Raw genomic sequence first — 22,274 nt, 5'->3', positions numbered from 1 at the left:
TGTATTTCTAAATCGACAGTAGTACACACTTCCAAAAAGTTAAATGAAAAATTAGATTGTGTGTCTCAGAGAGTTTAATCTATTTTGAATTTTAAAAATGAATTCTAGAGATAATAAACTATTATTTATAGAAAGCAAGTTTCATAAATGTTGACTTGTGCTGTTATCTATGTACGTACAGCACTGATTTCTGAGAAATATGGGTATTAGGTACTAGAACCTCAGCTGATGTATGTCAGCATAGCTTCTTCGCTGACATCACTGGAGCTAATGGTGTTCTATACCATCTGAGACGCTGTCTCTCCATTATTATAATTGAAGCTACTTATTGAAATTCAGAAGTTGATACTGAAGAGGGGTGTTGTTTTTATTACAAATATAGGATTGTATTCTGTCAGCCTTAAACCGAGTAGCAACTTTTAGAGTAAGGCCCCTGCCTTGCAAGCTACTGTGCTTGGAAGGACCTCTGTGTATGCATGAAGCAGTTAGCAGGATCAGGACATAAGTGGCAATTCAACATGTGACAGGATCTGGCTCATTGAAAAATTCCTACTCATTCCTTTGATGAGTAGGGCCTATCATAACTGAGGGTCTGATCCTGCAAACAAACGCTTATGCACATGCTTAACTCTACAACCGAGCGTGGCCCCACTGATTTCAATGGGACTGCTCATGGTAGTAAAGTTAGGTATGTGTGTAAGTGGTTGCAGGATTTGGGGCCTAGGATCCTGATCCTGCAGTGAGCTCCGTGGGAGTGGACCTTTGCCCAGTGCTGAGCCCCACTGAATGTGGTGGGAATATTGTGCAGTCCACCCCACGTAGTACTCTCAGCCCTGTTGGGGCCTAGTGGACAAACACCCCCATCTTGTTCGTCAAGCAGTCCTCAGAAGAGGAAAATCTTCAAATAAAATTGTCACAGCGCTCTAGAGGTTCAAAGTGAAAATCTGTTTACCCCCCCCACACCCACCCTCCAAAAAAGTTCACAAAATGTTTTGGTTTAGAAATGGAATGTATTTTTCAGTGTTAAAAGCAGAAGGTGCCGATAATATTTTTTTTAAAAGAAGGGCTCCCATACAGTAATGTAAATAGTACTATATCAAGAAACATCTTTCAGTAATATTTCACTTAGGACAGCAATTAAAGCCATTAATATCTCTCTAAGGGACTCTAATACATTACAGAGTTGGTGTTAAAATCAAGTCAGTTTTCCTTTTCCATTAATCTCTGAGTCTCATTACAGTGGAGTGCTATATGTTTAGACATCTGATATGAAACTACATATTGAACTGATATAAAATAAGTTCTGGTATTTTATGTACATTCTTTTCTTTAAATCTTTTGGTTGTTTTTTAGTACCCATAAGAGGGCTGGGACTGACGTGAAAACTGAAATCTGTACTTTATAAACGGTGCCAGTTTTTCATAAAGATATAACTCAGCATGAATAAGCACACTAGCAATAATGTTTCTGTTGTTCAATTTAAAATCCTACTAGCCTGGCAAAATATAAAATGTTGAGATAATCCAAGGTCTGTATGGGTTTAGGTTTGGCACACGAAAAAAGTGAAAGCCCCTGAACTGTAGAGATATACAGTTTTTAAAACAAACCAATCCTTTGACTTAAATATAGTTTAAAAAACTTATTCTCCACAGACTCATATCCTGTAAACCTTGTGTTTACTGCACATAATCATCTCACTTTTTTAATTGGATGACTTTATATGTGATTCTTCCATGGCATTATTATTATTATTTACAATAAAGAATGTCCTCATCCACAGGGATTTCTGTGGAGACTGACTGAATGCAAAGATTCTAAAGAACTGCATTTACCAAATAAACAAAAGTGATATGGTTCGTAAAACATGAATGAAAACTGATGTGTGTGAGCTTACTTACTGAAGTTTCTCTTGAGTCAGTTTAGGAGGTCCCTTTCATTTAAAAACAATAGTAGAACCTGTGGAAGTTTGTGGAAGGCATTTAGCTTGTTTGAATTTGATGAATGTGACAGTTCTATTCAAACAGTTGACTGCTTGACAATACATTCTACCTTTTTTATATGGTGCAACACAGACGTCCGAGAAAAGCCTTTTTTGTTGTTGTTTGTTTGTTTGTTTTGTATGTTAACTTTCTGTTGTTGTTACTACTGTCTGCTCAGCAGAACATATTGTTCTGATGAAGTATGGTGCTCTTGACTAGTTTTTCTACATAACATTTATTTAAAAAAATAAATTACAGTATTCTCTACTTAGTTAGGGCATGCTTAACTCAGAGCAAACCTGTTTAGCATAGTGAATGTCAATGATTCTTGGTTAATTGGGTCAGAATTATTATATATTTCACTTAATAGGGAAGCATTTGGTTGGTGTTAAGTAATGGGAAGCTCTAAACTTCAGTCTGCTAGTATAGAACTTGTCAAATAAACATTAAAAGAACAAAATAAAGGTGAAGTGCAATGAATATTATTTTATTCTTTCATTTGTATTCTGTATTGTATATATTTTTCTTTTTTATAATGGTCTTCTGTAATGGTTCTGCTTATCACTCTTCACTCAGACAAAACTTCAGGGAGTTTTGTCTAATCCGGGAGTAATGGGGCAGATTCTTAATTAGGATGATAAGCCATTCAGTGGGGGTGTGCAAGTTAAACACTTCATGATGCTTTGTGTGCTGAGTTGTAGCCAAATATTCTTACACAGTTAGTTTGTGTAATGGCTGCATTTGAAGTGTGCAAAAATAAGTAACTCCTAAAGGCAGCAATAGCCAGAAATGATAGAGGATTTAACAGAATTTTGATCCTGAAGATTTTATTAAAAAAAAAAAAAAAAATCTCTGCAATTAACAAAGTGTCCCCTTTTTTAGTGTAAACACATCAGCAAAGAATAGAGAATAGATTTCTGACAGTTTTGTTTGAGACACGCATAATTTTCTCTTTTTCAGGAAAGACGCAAATGCTGCCTTGCTGAGTAACTTTGAGGTAAGTTTATTTGTACCATGATTTTAAACTGACAACTTATCCTTTTGATGTCAGTGAGAGCATGTCCCGGTCCAAATACAAATAGTGTCTCCAGGGAGTTTTAAACAGGATATCAGGGAGATTTGTGTATGACTTGATTTTTCAAGTGTTGAATTTTTTGTTTTTATAAGTTTGGTAGAATGGTATTCCTGGCTTTAAAGGGGACCTAGAAATGCTGCTGTTTGTACTGTTTGCATGGTGAATGACAGCAAGGTTTGATCCCAAATCTGAAGATGAAGGAAAGTGTGGGTCCACTACTTGGTGGGGAAGGAGAGTTAAGAATGCATGACATCAAGAAAGCTGAGGTGTTTAATGCCTATTATACTTCATTCTTTGCTATTGAGGTTAATAGTGACCAGATACTTCACACAATTAATATTAACAGCAAGGGGAAAGGTACACAAGCCTGAACTGTGAAAGAACAGGTTAAAGAATGTTTAGATAAGTTAGATGTATTCAAGTCAGCAGGGCCTGATGAAATTTACCCTAGGGTACTTAAGGAGCTAGCTGAAACAAACTCAGAACTGTTAACAATTATCTTTGGGAATTCTGGCGGACAGGTGAGGTCACAGATGTCTGGAGAAGAATAAACACAGTACCTATCTTTAGAACGAGGAACAAAGAGGACCCAGGCAATTATAAAGCAATCACCATAATATCAATATGTGGAAAGATACTGGAACAAATTTTTAAACAATCAATTTGTAAGCACCTAGAGGATAATAAGGTAATAAATAGTAGCCAACATGGATTTTCAAGAATAGGTTGGTCTGGCATGATTTGTTTTCCTTCTTTGACTGAGTTAGTGACCTAGTAGGTGGGAGGGAGCTGTAGATATGATATATCTTGATTTTAGTAATGCTTTTGACACAGTTCCACATGACATTCTTGTAAGCAAACTAGGGAAATGTGGTCTAGATGAAATTACTATATGGTTGGTGCATAATTGGTTGAAAGACCATACTCAAAGAGTATTTAATAATGGTTTACTGTCAGTCTGGGAGGATATATGTAGTGGGGTTGCATGAGGTCAGTCCTGGGTCCAGTTCTAGTCAATATTTTCATTAATGACTTGAATAATGGAATGGGAGTATGCTTATAAAATTTACAGATGGGAGGGATTGCAAGCACTTAGGACAGGATTGAAATTCAAAAGGATCTTGACAAATTGGAGAATTGGTCTGAATTCAGCAAGATGAAATTCAAGAAAGACAGTACTACACATGGGAGGGAAAAATCAAATGCACAACAACAAAATGGAATAACTGTCTAGGCAGTTGTTAAAAATGATCTGGGGTTTATGGTGGGAAAAGCTAATATTATTCTGTCGTGTCCTGTATGTAAAACATGGGAGATAATTGTTTCACAGTACTCAGCCCTGGTGAGGCCTCATCTAAAATATTGTGTCCTGTTCTGGCTGCACAGTTTAGGAAAGATGTGGACAAATTGGAGAGAAGAGGAGAAGAACAAAAACGACAAAAGGTTTAAAAAGAAAGTAGGCATATTTCATCTTGAAAAGAGAAGGCTGAGGGGAAACCTACTAAGAGTCTTCAATATAGTTGCTATAAGGAGGAGGAGGATCAATTGTTCTTAATGTCCACTGAAAATAGGACAAGTAATACTGGGTTTAGTCTGAAGCAAGAGCCATTTAGGTTTGATATTGGGAACAACCTTTCAACTACAAGGATAGTTAAGTGGTGAAACAGGCTTCCAAGGGTCTTTTTGAACCCCTGTCATTGAAGGTTCTTAAAAACAGGTTAGACAAATACCTGTCAGGAATGGTCTTAGGTATACTTGTTCCTGCCTCAGCATGGGGCTGGACTAGATGACCTTTCAAGGTCCTTCCAGCCCTACATTTCTGTGATCAACTGCTGAATCCATTTTCATGTTGCAGAGAAAAACAGAATTAGAACTGGAGGAAATCTTTGCAAAAAAAAAAAAAATCCAGATGTTTTCTGAAATGGCTGCTGATAGCAGGGTCACTATTTCATGCTTAACTTGAATGATCCTGCAGCTCAGAACTCTCAAATACCTACTGAAATTAAAATAAGTGCTTTAAGAAAAAAAGCGCTTTGTAAGTCTCTCACAGCTTGGTTTTAAAAGATCTTGGAGTAAGTCCACACTACAGAAAAAATGTGTTTTCTTAAGGTGGTAAAATCTTAGTAATGGCCAATAGTTTGTTGTTTGGAAATGTGTTAGTGGGTCCAGGTAAACTCTAGAGGGGAGCCTAGGGTTTACCTTGACCTGCTAACACATATTAGAACTACAACTGCCTTGTCTTCATAAAGTTTTTACCATGTTAGCTAAGAAAACACGTTTTTTCCTAGTGAAGAGAAGGCCTTACTGAGTCACCTCTTTTACAGTCTTCAGAGTGAAAATGCCTTTTTGGTGACGGTAAGATGGAAATGTGACATTAGTATGAGGTGTAAATTCAACCAGGTAACTTGAGGATTTCAGTGCTTTTTTTTTTTAAGGCTTTAAAAACCATACATCTTCCTTCAGATTATTTCCTTGCTGAAGTTTTGGGGTTACATATCCATTTCATCCTGACTTTGAGCTAAGTCTTGAAGTGTTTGACGAGGCCAGAGTATGCCACCTGGCAGTCATTAGAAGATCTTTAATTAAATATTTGGAAGGAATCTTACTGTCTAAGAAATAGAAAATAGCCTATGGTTTTATGTCAGAGGATGTAAGTGTGGTATTAAATGTCTATTTAAAAAATCTACCATTTCAGAATGGAAAGCAAGAAGTATTGAAAAGATTATTGCTTGCAGAATCAGACCTTTCTAATACTTCTCTGTATTCCTTTTCAACATGCAAGGATGTTATGGTAAAATTGGGTATGGATCCTGTCTTTCATGTACAAGAAGAATTCTTGCATTGTGTAAATCTTCTGGCACCCCAGAACAAGGGCCCAGTGCAGTGAGGTGCTGATCACTTTGCATGATCGGACCCTTAATTATAAGCACTAAATATCTACGTTTATTAAATCCACTTTCTGTCCCTAAGTCTGCACCATCATCATCTTAGCGTCAGTACCTCCCCACTATTGCCATATATACCCATATGTGCTGAGTGAGAAAGTGAAAGGAAGTGGAAAATGGAATTACTGATCAGACTGCTCATTCACCATTTCCCTTTCTCAGCATAGTTGTCTCAGCACATATAGCTTTTTAATTCTTTTCAGGAAGGGATTTGCAGTGTCTGCAGCTGTAGGCATTTTAAGCACATTTTTTCAGCACTCTCAGTTTACAGATTCCTCTAAAACTAGTATCCTATTTCCCATCGGCTGCTATTTGTGCCTTCTTTTCTCTGTATTGCAGTTTGGCGAGGGTGTCTAACTCAATCAGTGCCAAGCTAATATTTTGCTCTAAAAATGTTTGAATAAAGCACAGGTCTAAGAGTTAAGAGATCTGGGTTCTATCCCTGATTCTTTAAAAGATTTCCTTGGGCTAGTTGCTTCACCTGTTTGTGCCTCATTTTCATAATCTGCAGACAATACTTTCCCGTCTCAGTAGTGTATTGGTATGGTCTACAGTTAATGTGTACACAGTGCGTTGAGATCCTCAGGTGGCAGGTGCTATAGATGTGAAAAATTATAGGAAATGATATCTCACCTAGGATTAGGGCTAGTCATGTTTCTCCTGACCACAGTTAGAAAAATGCCAACTAGTGTTGACGGAACTGTGCTGACGAAGATGAAGGCAGGGGGACTCTTGCACAATATGCTTTCTTCCCTATCTCCTTTTAGAAGAGAAAATATTACAACAGAGTAGTGCATTGGTTAGAATAAGTAAAGTGTAAATACAGCTATAATTCACTTTCCCTCATTTAACCTGATACTTATTTGTATGTAGGTTTGTGGAATCAATGTCCTCTTTCAAGTCCCAGTTTGGTTATATTTATTTATACTCTATTTAGTATATAAAGACTGCATTTTGTTTGAAGATCTGTTATAGCAACATTTGCTGTAATGGCAGAGTTAGCATTAGTAAACTGGTAACATTGCTCATCAGATTTCACTGTAGTTTTATGAACCAGTAATTTTTACAAGGCCATGGGATTTATAAGTGGAACATGAGTGGGGCTTGTTAAAAATTAAGGAAGCAGAAATAGAAGGGTGTCCATTACTTAGATTTTGTTATCAGCTTTGGACATATTGTGAGGCATGAGGTGAAGGCATTCACAGTAATTGCACAAATAGCTAAGTTGTTCCCAAGCAATGCAGTTGTAGTTTAATATGGTTCTGTGGTTATGGATCCAGTATTTAAGGCAGCAAGTAGCATTGCTGTTATGCTCAAATAAATTTGTAAGTCTCTAAGGTGCCACAAGTACTCCTTTTCTTTTTGCGAATACAGACTAACAGGGCTGCTACTCTGAAACCTGTCATTGCTGTTAAAGTAAGTTTAAAAATTACAACAGGCAATTCAGAAATGGGGCATATAAGCAGTATTTATTTTTGGTTTATTACAACCTTAAAAATAGTACCATCTGCTACTCTGGGCTCAAATATAGTGAGTACAGTATAAATGCTTAGATAGAGAAATACTGTTTTAACTAAATGTTTAGAGAATTCTTTTTAAAGTTTACTCCCTCTTCTGAGCTCATTAGTGACGCACCAGAATGCATTATTCCAGGACAACACATGCACCAGAAGAGTCGGTGCATGGAGACTTTTGGTATCAGCAATGACCCATAAGGATGCATTCTGGGGGGTCTCTGTGAACACAGAACCATCAGTGGACTTTCACAGTGTATAAAAGGAATTTTAAATAGATGATTGAAAACCTTTCTGTCCTGAATGCCTCCCACAGCCTGGCTGGGAGCACTTAAGCGCGTGAACCACTGAAGCCTAAGCGCTTTGCTGCATTGGAGCCGAAAAAAATAACAGAAGTTGTCTTTACATTTTACTACAGTTCTGGCTGTCATGCAAGAAGATGTAGCAACAGTGTAGTAGGTTTGTCAATACTGTATTTTAGAAACTGAAACATAATTTATTTTGAAAAATTCTTATTACATAAAACATTGAATAGTTAATTTCATTCCTACAGTTTTGAGTATTCAAAAACGTGGAGACATCTTTATTACCCCTTTTTCAACAATATTGCTGCTTGTATTTATTTTTTCTAAGGAACTTGTGTACTAATTAAATCTATTGAGGTTTTTATACCATACTTATCACTGTGGCATCCGAGCACACTGCTAAGCTGATCCCAGAAATGCTTACTGTTAAGCATAGTGCTTACTGCAAGCAGCCCCACTGAAGTGAATTTATAGTAGCACCGCTACACGTAGTCGTGTTTGCAGCATCAGGGCCTAATTTCGTAGGCTTGTTACAGAAACACAATTGTAGGGCACGCATTCTTCTTGCACCCGCAGCACACTTGAGTTTCTGTAAAACAGAATATTTTGAATATTTTTCTTTTAATATTGTAGGTTAATGTATACATACATTACACACTATAAGATAGGGCCATATCTTACAGCCCTTATTCCAGCAACACTCACATTGATTTCAGTGGGAGTTTCAATTAAGAACTGCAGGGTGTGGGACATAGGCAGCAGTTGCACAGAATAAAGTAAGTGGCTGATTCATTCTGGTAACCACTTTTTCCATTGGGGCTTTTGGGTAAGGCTTCAACAAGTGCTGATAGTCCATTCAAATATCTACAGGCTTTGGTCCAACACTTTCTACATCTTTTTGTTCAACATAATTCAAGACCAATAACCATAATTTAGAATGATCTGCTGTCTCATCATTTCTTGTATACAAATAATTTTTCCGTTACCAAAATAGAAATACCATTTCCGTTACCAAAATAAAAATACCATTTTAATCACCCAGTCAGTCTCCCAGTCAGGGCAATCTTTTGTATTTGATTGGTAATATTTTAATAACAAATGTTTAAAAAACAGCAGTAGAAAAAATGCTAAACTAGTTCAAAAAATCTTTTAAAGTATTTTAGTAATAAAATACTTTTTTTTTTTCCCAGGTGTTCCAGTTACTTACCGATCTTAAGCAGCAGCGCAAAGATAGTGGAAAACACAAACAGAGCTCTGGCCAGCAGAATCTGAACACTATCATGTACGAAGTGAGTAGAGTTATACATTCCCTTAGCACGTTAGCACAAGTCAGAGGCTGGACTGTATCACACTGTTCATCATTTACAATCACACATGCAAAATTAAGTCTTTGAATTTTCCTACTGATAAACGTTGTTTCAGTAAACACAGATTTTACTTTTGTAATATAACTTTCCTCCCCAAAAGAACAGCACAACTGAAATACAACCACCTAGGTGGAAAGTGCTGGCTAGCTGGTGCACACCATTATGGAGGAAAGGAGCAATTTTGGTCAAGGACAAAGTCCTGCTCTTATGAAAATTGCCAAAGGATTTTTAACGTTAGAGAGCAGACAGGCTGTGGCTCTGGTTTTGAGGTGTCATTCAAAAGACCTCAACACAGCAAACTACATTCAATATATTTTTTTAAGCCTGCCAGCACATGCTGCCGGTATTTGAATCTGTACTTCCAGGGAGTCTAGGCATTTCAGACCTGAGGTTTAGAACACACATGGTCTATCGATTTCTCTGTTAAAAACAAGTAAATTAAATTCTCCAACTAAAAAAGAAACTACTACCTGGGATTACACAGTGTAACTAAATTATACATATACATTCAGTCACTGGCAAATTCAGTGTTAAATGTTCGATGTGTTGTTGGAAAAATCTTTAAAACTATTATTTACTGATGGTTAATGTGGATGAGATGGTTTTGAGTATCTTAAATTAGCAGCTTTATCAAATGTAATTAATTTTAAAAATTGTCGTCTGACCTCTGGTGGCCGTGGAAGAGAACTGTCTTTAATATCACCATGGTTAATACTGGGCCAGTTCCAGCTTTCCTGGCCTGTATGAATAGTCCCATTGACTGCTGGGGAACTATTCATGCGAGCAAGATTTCGTCCAGGATTTCTTTTTTGTTTGTTTTTTGTCTGAAAGGACAAAATTGCAATTTATAAGCCTTAGATTTGATAAAACAGAAGTTTACAAAAATCTAGTTTAATTTTACATTGAAATTTACTATCTCATTCTCACGTGTTGCAAATATATGGGGGAAAAGATCATTCTGTGAGTATATTTACATCTAAACATAATTTACAGTTTAACTCTTTAATCATATTGTTGCCTGTGTATGCAATGCTTTCCCATGCATTTTCCCATCTAGACATTTATTCTGTGCCAGTAGAGAGAGACTAATTCTAGGTGTACTTGCTTTAAGTACTTGACTTAATAGAATTATTTCTGACCACCACACACAAACACTCATAAGTTTTGTGCACGCATGTACCCCCTGGTATTGTAGTCGCTGGATCTAGCTTAATAAACAGGAGCTGAATTTTGATGTGACCATAATATGACATTTTTGTACTTCTTAATTTTTTTTAATGGAAGAAGCAGCAGAGTTTTGAAAAGAAATCACTACAGAAGTGAAATAGCGCTGTGTTCCTCTAATAGAAAATGGTATTTTAATGGGGAAATTGGTAAATAATAGTAATGTTTAGTACATTTTTTATTTCAGAAAAATGCAAGAATTCTCTAGAATCCTGTTATGATCCCAATTCCTTATAGTGGGTGTTTTTCAAGCAACGTCCACAAAAGCTCATAAGTTATTGTCAAATTAAAAAGGGAGCTGTAAACTGCAGTCTGCATATAGTTATTTAAAACTAAAGCAGGGATTCTTCACTAAGCCTTCCATTTAGTTAGGATGACAGGCTCAGATAAGTTGAAAGATGTATTATAATGTCATCTTGGATTCTCATTCATTTAAACAGAGAAACAAAACATAACATATCCTTTCAAGATTATTTTAGTGTAAAAGATAACAGAGCAGGGAAGTGAATTGTCTCACTGAGAATATCTGAATAAATTACTACAATGTCCTTGCAAAGTTTTTTTTAATTATGCTCTGCATAAATAACTTCTGAGCTCTTTGAGAAAGCACTGCCAAATATGCTGATTACAGCATGCTTTCAGCTGTAAAAGATGAAAACATCCTTATGCTGGAAGGCTTTGTTTCAGTTGTGGAGCTCAAATTAGCTATTTATGGCCTGGGAACGAGAGTACCACTGGCAATGAATTCATGAACACTTGGCAGAAAATAACTTTACATGGTCCCAAGGATGAATACCATAAGGTGGTTCTTCAGTTCAGTTTTAACAGCAACTGGATCCCTTTTTAAACAAGGTTTTGAAATCCTCTGTATTGTTAGAATTATACATATACAAAACATTCTAAATCTCTGATGTTGTTAAAAATATCTTGGTCCCAATTTGATCTTCCAGTTAAGATTAGTTCATTCAAATTAATAAAGAAAATGTGTTACAGGTGAATACCCTTTGAATTGCATGTGTTTAAATGCTTAGCACTAAAAAAGGACCTTTCATCCATACACTTCAGTGCACTTTCCAAATCTGGGTAGCTATTATCCCGATTTTACAGATGGGCAAGTGAAGTTACAGGGAGGTTAAGTGATTGTTCAACACTACAGAGGGAACCCTCAGAGTTGGGTTAGAACATAGGAGTTCCTGTCTTTCAGCATTAGACCGTGTCTCTCTGTATGGACCAACTTCAGCAGGGTTTCCTAGATAAGTGCTGGCATAATTTCCATCACATAATTACTTTTTTAGGTACTGCCTGTTGCTTATACTTTCAGAGCAGAAATGAATATGGTCTTAGTGAATCAAGGGAAATCCAGATGACTGTGCCAGTTATGACAGCACATTCCACCTTCTGAACGAGGTTAAAGAACTAAGTTCCCCATTCAGACTTCTCTCAAAAGGAGTGTGGAGATTTTTCACAAAATAACTTGTTTCATAGAGATCTCATATGATTCATAAAGCAAAAATAAATGTGGAGTAACTTGTTTTTTTCCAACTTTGTGCAGACATTGAAATACATATCCAAAACACCATGCAGATTCCAAAGTCCTGAGATTGTGAGAGATTTCCTCATAGCAATGAAAGGCCATAAACTAACCAAGTAAGTAAAGATCTCCTTTTGAGTATGTGTATATGAGTGCATGAGAATATGCAAAACCAGTTCTTCATAAAAATAATTTAATAATTTGTCTGCTTTTGCTTAACTTGTCTAATTCAGTTCACGGAAAAATGAAGGACAAAACTAAAATTCTCTGTCTAACCATCCTTTTTTTTCAGATGAACACCTACACACATGCACATTTGGTTTAATTTGATGCTGTTTGCCAAAATTTTCTCAAACTGTTTGCCTGTATTTACCTTATAGTGTTCAGCATGAGTTCTCATAGTCAAAATGCAAAGAAGTTTTAAAAAATATGTTTGCTGAGGTAGAAACTGTGTGAGGTGGATGGATTTTCAGCAAAATAAAAAGAGACACTAAGAGAAACCTCAGTGTGTTGAGTCATCTTGCTCATTTCTATCCTCAGAAAAATAAATCCATTCCTAAAAAAACCTGATGTCTCCCCGGCAAAGAATAGGCATAATAGTGTGACTGAAAATAAGGTCCCCAAAGAGATGTATGGGAAATGTGTAATCTGTTGAAGAAACTAATTCTTACCTGAGTCTGTGAGTTGTAGATGCTCAGCAGCTTCCCAGAATTGTACCCTCTAATTAATTAATGTTCAGCAAATTAAAATACTTCTTTTCCCCCTCTGTTTTCCTTGGACACTAAAGGTGTGTCTGCTGTGATTTTCAGGAAATGTGTTTTTGTTCACTTGAATCAACACCCAGACAACAGCCTTAGTCTCTTCTGGGGAATTCAGAGTGGAAGTTTGACTGGCTTCCCTCATACTTCCAACAAGCTTCAAAAACATTTTTTCTCTTAGGCATTAGTGTGAATGGGTGTTCCTAGTGCCTGAAATGCCTAGGTCTCCTGCACACCTCATCAAACTGTGAGTGAAGCCTGTCATACATTTTTAAGCCTGTCATACATTTTTAAGCTCATGAGAACTGGGAGGAGTGAGTCAATTTTCTCCCTCTGCATAGCTTTAATCTGTTCTCTTTTTCCATCCTTCCTTTTTCAAACACAGCTTTTCACAAAGGCTCAGTTGTTTCTAAACCACTCGCTTAACTCCACAAGTGAACAGTGTACTCCCCGTGGATTCTCTGACTACTTTTTTCTCCTCTGGAGATTCCGTAAAGAAATCTTGCTCTGGGGAGAAGACTAACTTGGTTCTGTCCCAAAAAGACACAAGTTAAGATTATCTGTCGTATACAGTACTACAAGGGAAATGCTTACTTCTCTGGAAACAGCAGTAACTTGGGCAGAAAGAAAATTCATTCAACCCATGTGTCTTGTGCCCAGAGTGTTAGTGACATTTTGCTGATCATTTAGCATCACTCTCAGTGTTGACATTGAGGTACTAGTACTGAGAACCCACCTAACTTAAACATTTCTGCTTTTATTCATTTCAATGGTAGTCAACATTAATTGCCCAGATACAATGCTGGCATACTATCTTACAATGGAGTACTTTACATAGATCCTGTAAACCACATTCATGCAACAAAATTGAAAGCACTCTAGGGATTTCTGAGCAAATTACATAATCTAGGAGGACAATTTCACCTTCAGGCATTCAGACAAGGTCTCCTAATCCCTTCCAGGTCTGACACTGAAGTATTAGTGTGTATGAGAAAAGTCTTTACTATAAAGAGCTGACACTGAAAGTGAGAGAGTTTTTCCTGAAATCCCCATGGCAGTCATTTTCTTGTGTAGGCAGCAAGTGACACTGAATTATATAGTGTACATTTCTCCCTGTGCTGAAATACAGTATTTCTCAGGTGGACTATGACTGTTTAACATGTGTTGAATGACAATCATGGCCCTTCTTGGCCTAGCTCCACCCTGCCTATCATCTTTCATTTGCTATCAAAAAATTGACTTCTGCCTCCAATCAACCCATGATGCCAGCTTCCATAACCCACTCGTTAAATTTTCAAACAAGTGATTTCTCCGATGCTGCCCCTCACACTTGGAGAAGCTCTGGATGAACATCAGCAAAGCTACTTCATTATCCTCCTTCAAATCCTGTCTCAAAACGCTCCTCTGTTGTGATGCCTACAAAAAACTTGACAGTGGTCAGGGTACTGGTGAGCTGAGACCACTGCCTGTCATGCTTACCAATATTGTTTCATTGTTTCCTTGTGCTCCCCCATCTGTCCGTATCCATCTGTTGTTGTCTCTTGTCCTGTACTTAGATTGTAAAGTTTGGAGGAGCTGTCCATCTGTTCTGTATTTGTACAGCGGGTAGCAAAATGGGGCCCTGGTCCGGGGCTGAGACTCCTAAGCACTTTGATAATACAAATAATATAATAATCTATGATAGGAAGAAAGAATGCTGTACCAAAAGGAAAATGCTGGGGAACTTTAGTAAGGCAGGATAGCTGGGATTTTCAAAAGCACCAGCATGAGCACAAGTCTCATTAAAAGTCAATGGGATTTTTGCTGCTAAATCACTTAGGCATTGTTGAGAATCCCACCCAGAATAATTGTCTGAGTTGGAATGTGAATAGGACTTCAGGGTTTACACTGCTACTCCTACAAAAAAAAGTCATTCAAGTTCTGTTTTTGCATGATCTTGGGACTTGTTTCCCCTCTGATCTTTTCTGTTCATTTTGTCCAGGCCAGATTTACCAGATCACATCTGGCAGCCACTTCTCCAACTTTCGCCAAAACATAGAAAGCATATGGTGATGTTGCACTTGTAAGAGAACGGATTCAATGTGATTAATCTTATCTCTTAACTTCCACGATTCTATAAATTAAGGAGAAATAACTTTGTTAAATATATTACTCTATTTAAAAAGAAATCCACAGTATTATTTTACTAGGATAGCATTTGCCTCTTTAACCATGTAACCATAGTGTTAATAACCAGTGAGCAACTAAGATTCCTTAACCGCATTTGCTGTTTTTTCACTCTCCTCAGTGCTATTTTTTCACTCTCCTTACAAGATACTTCTGATTGTACATCCCCAGTCAACTGCACTGGTTCCTGTTTTGGTAAAATTGAGCTATTCTTTACTCTCCCATCTGATCCTAATCCAGGAAGAGGATTGAAGAGTGAATGATTGACAGATTTTTATCTTGAAGACTTATTTTAAAAATCTTATATGTCGCAGCCTCTGTTACTAGTTCACAGGTTTAGTCAATAGTTCGTGTTTTGGGCCTTTAATATATCTGTTTAACATGAGGACAATAAAAAGGTGTCCGTGGCAATCTTGTGGCACTAGTTCTTTCACCTGTGTTTTGTACCATTGCCAAAAAAGGGTGATCTTTACTTAATGTGTGAACTGAAGAGGTATTGTATTACTATCAATCCCTGGGAAAGTATCGACTACTGTCATGATGAATAGAATGAAGACCTCAGTGGATGAAATATTACGAGAAGAACAGGCTGGGTACTGTCCAGGTAGATTATGTTGTGAACAGGTATTCACTCTTCTGCAGATCATCGAAAAAGCTACTATTTGGTAAAAATGGATCTTAATCAACTGTATTGACTTTAAAAAGCATTTGATAGTGTCACAGAGAGACTGTGGAATATTGCTAGAAGCTGTGGGATATCAGACAAGCTGATCAACATAATGAGGAGTTTGTATGATGGAAGTAGATGTGCAGTAAGATCGGATAAGGCCCTGGGTGAGTAGTTTGATGTTGTGACTAGAGTTAGATAAGGGTGTGAGTTATCACCAATCCTCTTTGCATTAGCAATAAATTGAGTGACTAAACAGACAACACAAGGCATTGTGGATGGTGTAAAATGGGTTAGTGGAGATGAGTTATGTGATCTTGACTTTGCCAATGATATTGCTTTACTAAGTATGATGTGGAACAAGAATGATCTTACTTCAGAGGTAGAATAGGAAGCAACAAAAATGGGATTGAAAATAAATGCTGAGAAAATCAAGATTATGAAGGTAAGAAACTGGATAACAGATGCAAAAGTGTATGTGGATTGAAAAGAAATTAAACAGGTCAAAAGAGTTCTGCTATCTGGGCAGCGTGGTGATGTTTGAAGGTGTCTGTGATAAAGATATTCATACAAGATGAGGAAAAGCAAACATCATGTTTTGAAAGGATGAACAACATCTGGTCAAACAGAGGTCTCCCCATCAAACTAAAGAGAAGATGATACCATGTGATTGTACTGAGCATGCTACTGTATGGAGCAGAGACTTGGCCAATGACAGAGATTGGAGGCTTCTCATCACAGATGGCTGCGGAAGAGAGAATACATTTTATAGAAAAATAAAATAACAAACGTGAGAGGAAGGGAGATGACAGAGCAGGACATGTTAGAAAATATCATCAAAGAAAGAAGGCTCAGATGGTTGGGAGAGGTACATCGTATGGAAGTTGGGAGATGCACTAAGCAAACATTCAGCTGGGTATTAGAGGGAGGGAAGAGAAGGTGAGAAAGGATAAGGAAGATCTGACAGAAGACAGTGACAGGAGGATCTTGGATGTGCTGGTATCACTAGGGAAGAAGTAACATAACTGGCAAATGACTTAGTCAATGGAGGAACTGTACCGTCTGATGCGTCAATGGCACAGGAAGAACTAAGGTATGCAATTCAATAGAACTATGTGAGAATGAGAAACTTTTTCCATTTGTTGTTGCGCCCATTGAACACTAGGGGGAGCTGTTATATAGCAGAATTTTAGATAGGTTTGTTAGCTCAGTGACTGTCTATGGAGAACCACCTAACCTACTGCTTGAGGTAGCGCTGCATGAAGAAATAGGCCTCTATCAAGTAAATTATTTTTATTCTGCCTTCCCTCTGCAAACCAACAAGATGAGTAGCCATGGAAGCGCATTGCCCTTATGGCCAGTCATTGTGTCCTAATTTCTTGTAATAGTTTTATAGTTCAAAGCATTTTAATGCTGGCGTATGGTGTGATCCCAGTAAAATAACTGCCACAAGCCTTTTCTGATTCCTCATAGTGGCCTTGCGGGACCGGTGGTCTGATCTGATCTAAGTTTCTCATTATTGCTGCTGTGCTCAGTGATGTTGATGCATTTTCCAAAACACACTTGTTGGGCGTTTAGTGACCCCTGTAAGTTTATTTTTCAGTCCTCTCTTAAAGAGAGAACAAAGTAGTAAAATATACTAAAACAATTTAAAACCTCCAGTTTTTAGTGCTTTCAGCCAATTGGCTTGCCAACGGACAGTTTTTCAAAGCCATGCAAATACCTAACTCACTGATACAGTCTGACATGAGATGTAGCCATACTTGGGCCTCAGCAGCATTGGATGAAATTCAAGGCTTGGAACAGAGAATTTAAAAGTAAAAAAAGCTATAAGCTAACATCACAGTAAATTATATAACTACCTTGTTGAGGTCTTATGCTTTAATTAATTCATTAGTTCGTTAGCAAATCCAGAAGTGTTGTATTTGGAAATATGAGGTCTAGCCTGCTTGCTTGCTTTGTTATTTCCTTTCTTATGGGTTTGTTGATAATAGATTTATAGCTTTGTATTTGAGTATTTTGGCAGTAACTCAAGGAACCTACAGGCCACATCCAGTATGAGCTAAAGCAGGTTAGCATACATATGTTTGTAACCTTTGACATAGATAAGTGGCCTACCGATTGCCTTCTATGCACTTAATGGGTACACCACAAAGAACATGGAAATAACAACCACCGGTTCAGGCCAGAAATAACTGGATGTGAGAATGAGTTAATTGTTGTTAATACGTATGAATATGTCAGCCTATAGAGTAAGCATACCTCATAGTATGTGGGTGAGGAAATTAAATTTGGACATGGAAGGTGGGTACATAGTGGTCAGGCGCTAGAAGAGGGGCAAATCACCATGTTTAGTTAGGTTTTAATTTAGTTTTTCTTGGGTCTTCCTATAGCTTTCTAGCTCTCTAGCTTCTCCTAAGTCAGGAATGGACAAACTTTTTGGCCTTGAGGGCCACATCTGGGTATGGAAATTGTATGGCTGGCCATGAATGCTCATGAAATTGGGGGTTGGGGTGCAGGAGGGGGTGAGGGCTCCATCTGGGGGTGTGGGCTGTGGGGTGGGGCTGGGGATGAGGGGTTTAGGGTGTAGGGGGGGCTCAGGGCTGGGACGAGGGGTTCGGAGGGTGGGAGGGGGATCAGGGCTGGGGCAGAGAGTTGGGGCGTGGGAGCGGGGTCACGGGTGCAGACTCTGGGCAGCGCTTACCTCAAGCAGCTCCCGGAAGCAGTGGCATGTCCCTCCTCCAACTCCTACTCAGAGGCGCGGCCAGGCAGTTCCCAGCCAATGGGGTGGGGGCAGTGTGTGGAGCAGAGCTCCCTGGCTTCTCCTACACGTAGGAGCCGGAGGGGGGACATGCCGCTGCTTCCAGGAACTGTGCAGAGCTAAGGCACGTGGGAGCGCCAGAGCAGGGCAAGCCCTGGACCCCACTCCCTGGCGGGAGTTCGAGGGCTGGATTAAAACATCTGAAGGGCCAGATGTGGCTCCCGGGCTGTAGTTGGCCCACCCCTGTTCTAAGTTTTTCATCTTCCACTCGAGAATTGAGGAACCTGGACCATTGGACTCTTTTGGCATGCCACTGTCGAGGCTAGTCCTTTGCCTCTTACTACCAGGTTATCAAGGAAGGGTGTGAGTATGTTAACCTAGGAAGTTTTATCGTAAATGATATCACATATACCTCTAAGAGAGAACGTATTATTTCCGTTTTAATTCTGATTGATTACTTTTCCATTTGATTACTATTCCATTTATGTCAATAAAAGTCTTTTATTGTATTTTGTTCCCAGCATGAGTGTCCTTGTCATACGTCCCGAGGGTCCTTGCAAGACTCTGTGTAGCCTGATTCTGGGACAAGAACCTTACTAAGTTCTGATCAGATCAATTGGCGAGCCTATAACCTTTATTAAAATAAACAATAATATTAATACCCTAAAATTAGGCAACAAGGGGAAGATACTGTGCGGCACTCTAGATTAATTTTCCAGGCCTAGTCCTCTTTAGAAGGATCTGATATTTTTCTATGTGGTTGTTAATGCCACTTCACTTAAAAGAGCATGTATCAATCTTACGGTTTGTAATTGAGCTTAAATCAAAACTGACTGTTCTCTCACTTTTTCTTGCCTGTATTACCTATGTAGCTTTTATTTTGGGAGAATCAATTTTTAGATATCAGGTGGACCTAAAGATTTGAAAGTATATTACGGTTAGGACCCAGACATTATCCTTTTAGTTTTTAAACCGACAAATTCAAAGAAATTTGGATCTGAAGATCAGTAGCACTTTAAAATGTATTTCATGCTGATTTTACTTTTCCCTTGTCGTTGACAAAAACTATAACAAAGCAAAACCCTTAAAATGTTTAAGGGCGGGCTGTGTGTTTTGTCACTGCTATCTCCTCCAGAGTTTTCAGAATGAAAACATTTCCTGGAAGACAAAATGGTACCACTTAAGTAACAGCATAATTTTCTAGCTTCCTGAAGAATATCCATTGTACTTCCCATGCTTCAGTGCAATTGTAATTGGGCATATTATCTATAGAGCAATTCCTGTAATCTTCATTCCAGCCAGAGGCCTACTGGGGAGTCTTGGCTGAAGTAGGAGGATTGGATTTAACCCTATGAGTTTGAAGCATGTGATAAAATATAAAGTAGTGGTAGCATATGCCACAATATGATTTTTCTTCTAGCAGCTAGAAAAATCATGTTCCTTAAGTATAAATCTGCCTCCATGCAGCGGGAGGAAATTCTGATTTTTAGCTCTGAGTGGTGGACCTTGGTGCTGTTAGGCTACTCTGCCCACTTGTGTAGATCTCCACCTGTGTTGCAAGAGGAGACTACCAGAGCTCAGACCTGCTGTACAACAGTTGTATTAGACTTTTTTTCCCATGAGAATGTGGAGAACTTGAAAAGGACAACCTAGGGTGGTTCTTCGAGTGATTGTTCATGTCCATTCCAAGCAGGTATCCGTGTGCTAGGGGAAAAATTTTCTGGCTGGCGTGCACACGGCGTGCACCCAGGGTTTTGTCGACTCCTGCCCTGGTCCCCGGACCATCTGGTGGACATATAACCACCATTCAAGGCGGCAACAGACCTGATGCACCTCAAGGTGCCGTCCCCTCTCTCCTCCCCCCCAAAGGAGAGACAAATCTCTGGCGACCGTATGCCCTCTGTTCCACTCCAGGGGTAAGCCAACCATGATGGCCCGTCGGAAGTGCACCGCTCCCCAGAATTGGGTCGTCGTTCGTTGGCCACCCAGGGGACTGCTCCTCTATGGTCTTCTTATTTGGAGACCTCTCAGTCGGAGGTGGACTCAGCTCGATCTATCAGATTGCGGAGCAGAAGGTCCAGGTCCCAGCACAGTCACCAACCATACCCGGCACCATGGCAGCAACAGTGGCAACCACCTGCTCAATGGCCCTTCTGGACACCCTGGTCCGCACTCCAGAACGGTGTTGGTGTCCTTGGCGTCGTTCGTGCCACAGTCAGCACCGGCACTGCCGATGATGGCATTTCCCTCGGGCGGAGTGGCCCCACCGACTCCCATGGTTTCGCCACTGATACCTCAGCCAGCTCCGGCACCGGCTCTCCAGGAAGCCTCAGCTCCGTCCCTACTGACGCCGATGGTCTCAGTCCCACCGGATTCATCTGCCCCGGCACCGGCTGTGGCGCAGAGTTCTTCATCGGTACCAGCTCCACATCCCGAGTACCGCGTGCCAAGGGACCCCGGGGGGGCCAAAGGCAATGAACTTGGCCCTCTTCCTCACCCGATGAAGCAGTCGCAGGGACTTCGACGGCCCTAGCTTTGGAGGACAACTGGGTTCTTTAACAGCTTTTGAGGCAGGCCACCCAAAGCCTGGGGATTCAGGCAGAGAAGGTGGAAGAGGATTTAGACCCTGTCATAGACATCCTGGCTCCCTCCGGCCCATCCAGGGTTGCATTGCCATTTATCAAGTGGATAACCGAAACATCTAAAAACTTGTGGCAAGGATCCACCCCATCTAAAAACAGGGATGCCAAGAAACTGGACCTGTTTGGCCGGAAGGTCTACTCGACAGGAAGCCTGCAACTTCGTATAGCCAAGGCACCCTGGTGGGGCTGAAGGCAGTGAACTGGGCCCTTGTCCTCATTCCAGGGGGCACCCAGGCCAATCCTACAGATGCTGCTAGGGGGAAAATCTTCCGCCTGGCGTGCATGCGGCATGCACACACCTGCTTGGAATGGACATGAACAACACATCTCGAAGAACAATAGTTACGAGAAAGTGAGTAACTGTTTTATTCTCACTACTTAAAATATCTGTATTAAAGTTAACGTTTGATTACAAGGAGTTGGTTAAAAGTGTAAATGTGCAAAATTCATTTGGTTTGCTATTGATCAAAGTTGGTGCTCCCACTTTAATTTTCACCATAATACTTACTTATTTGTATTTGTTGTTATTGTAGCATCCACAATAGGACTTAAATCTGCAGAGGCATTGCAACAGTGTGCTGTTAATTAGATATCTTAGTTAGGGCATGTGCTGCCTAAATTAGGTATGCTATAGGAAGTTAAAGATGGGTTGACCTGAGTTCCAAAGTTCCTGGCTCAAAGTTCTTGTCTGATATAACTAATCATGAGTTCAACTCAGACCCTAAATTCTTTGCTGTGTATTCATGTTCGTGCAAAGGCAGCATTAATTGTGGGCTCAGACTGAGACTGGCAACACTGGCCTCTTGTGAAGATTATTTTTGATCGAGTTTATAATAATCAAGTTCTCTGTGTGTGTGTGTGTGTATATATATATATATGCTAGCAAGGAACCCTACGTACACTTGTAGGGCATGATCCTATGTGAATGACATCTGTGAGAGTTTTTTGACATTGTCTTAGATGGGAGCAGATCAGTTTCTGAGCTCTTTGCTCTAAAACAACACAGTGGCTGTTCGCTCCCTGCTTATATAGTGAATAGGGGGTAGCCTACCTATTGCTAGTGTCATGGGGCTGTGGGTTCTTGTTCCGCCACGGCATACATGCATTTTTTTCTATCTTCCCTTGCATGCTGCAGGAGTGACATCATAGATACAGAAAGAAGCCACACTGTTAAAATTTTAGATCTTTGAACTGCTTTTTTAAAAGTCCAATCCTGCTTTTTATCCCTTGATGGAAATTTAAATCTTGGAAGCAATGTACAAGTGGAGAAGGAAGTGCTAATAGTTCCCCAGTCTTGCAGCAGCATGCAAGAGAAAAGGAGAGTTCTCCTCTGTTTGTAC

The 22,274-nt window shown here is 39.3% G+C and overlaps 1 protein-coding gene across 1 annotated transcript in view; it reads left to right on the top strand.

Moving 5' to 3' along the window:
• The window catches only part of CRCP (CGRP receptor component), a 40,976-nt gene that overhangs the window by 2,195 nt on the left and 16,507 nt on the right, over positions 1–22,274 (top strand). The window contains exons 2-4 of the mRNA XM_073315997.1: positions 2,940–2,976; positions 9,009–9,107; positions 11,962–12,056. Of these exons, the coding sequence (XP_073172098.1) occupies positions 2,940–2,976; positions 9,009–9,107; positions 11,962–12,056 (231 nt within the window). The remainder of the gene's footprint in view (positions 1–2,939; positions 2,977–9,008; positions 9,108–11,961; positions 12,057–22,274) is intronic.

Source organism: Lepidochelys kempii, chromosome 17 (assembly GCF_965140265.1).
Source record: "Lepidochelys kempii isolate rLepKem1 chromosome 17, rLepKem1.hap2, whole genome shotgun sequence".
NCBI classification, from domain to species: Eukaryota; Metazoa; Chordata; order Testudines; family Cheloniidae; genus Lepidochelys; species Lepidochelys kempii.
The sequence above is the reverse complement of the archived record's forward strand: the minus strand, read 5'-3'. Positions and strand labels throughout refer to the sequence as shown.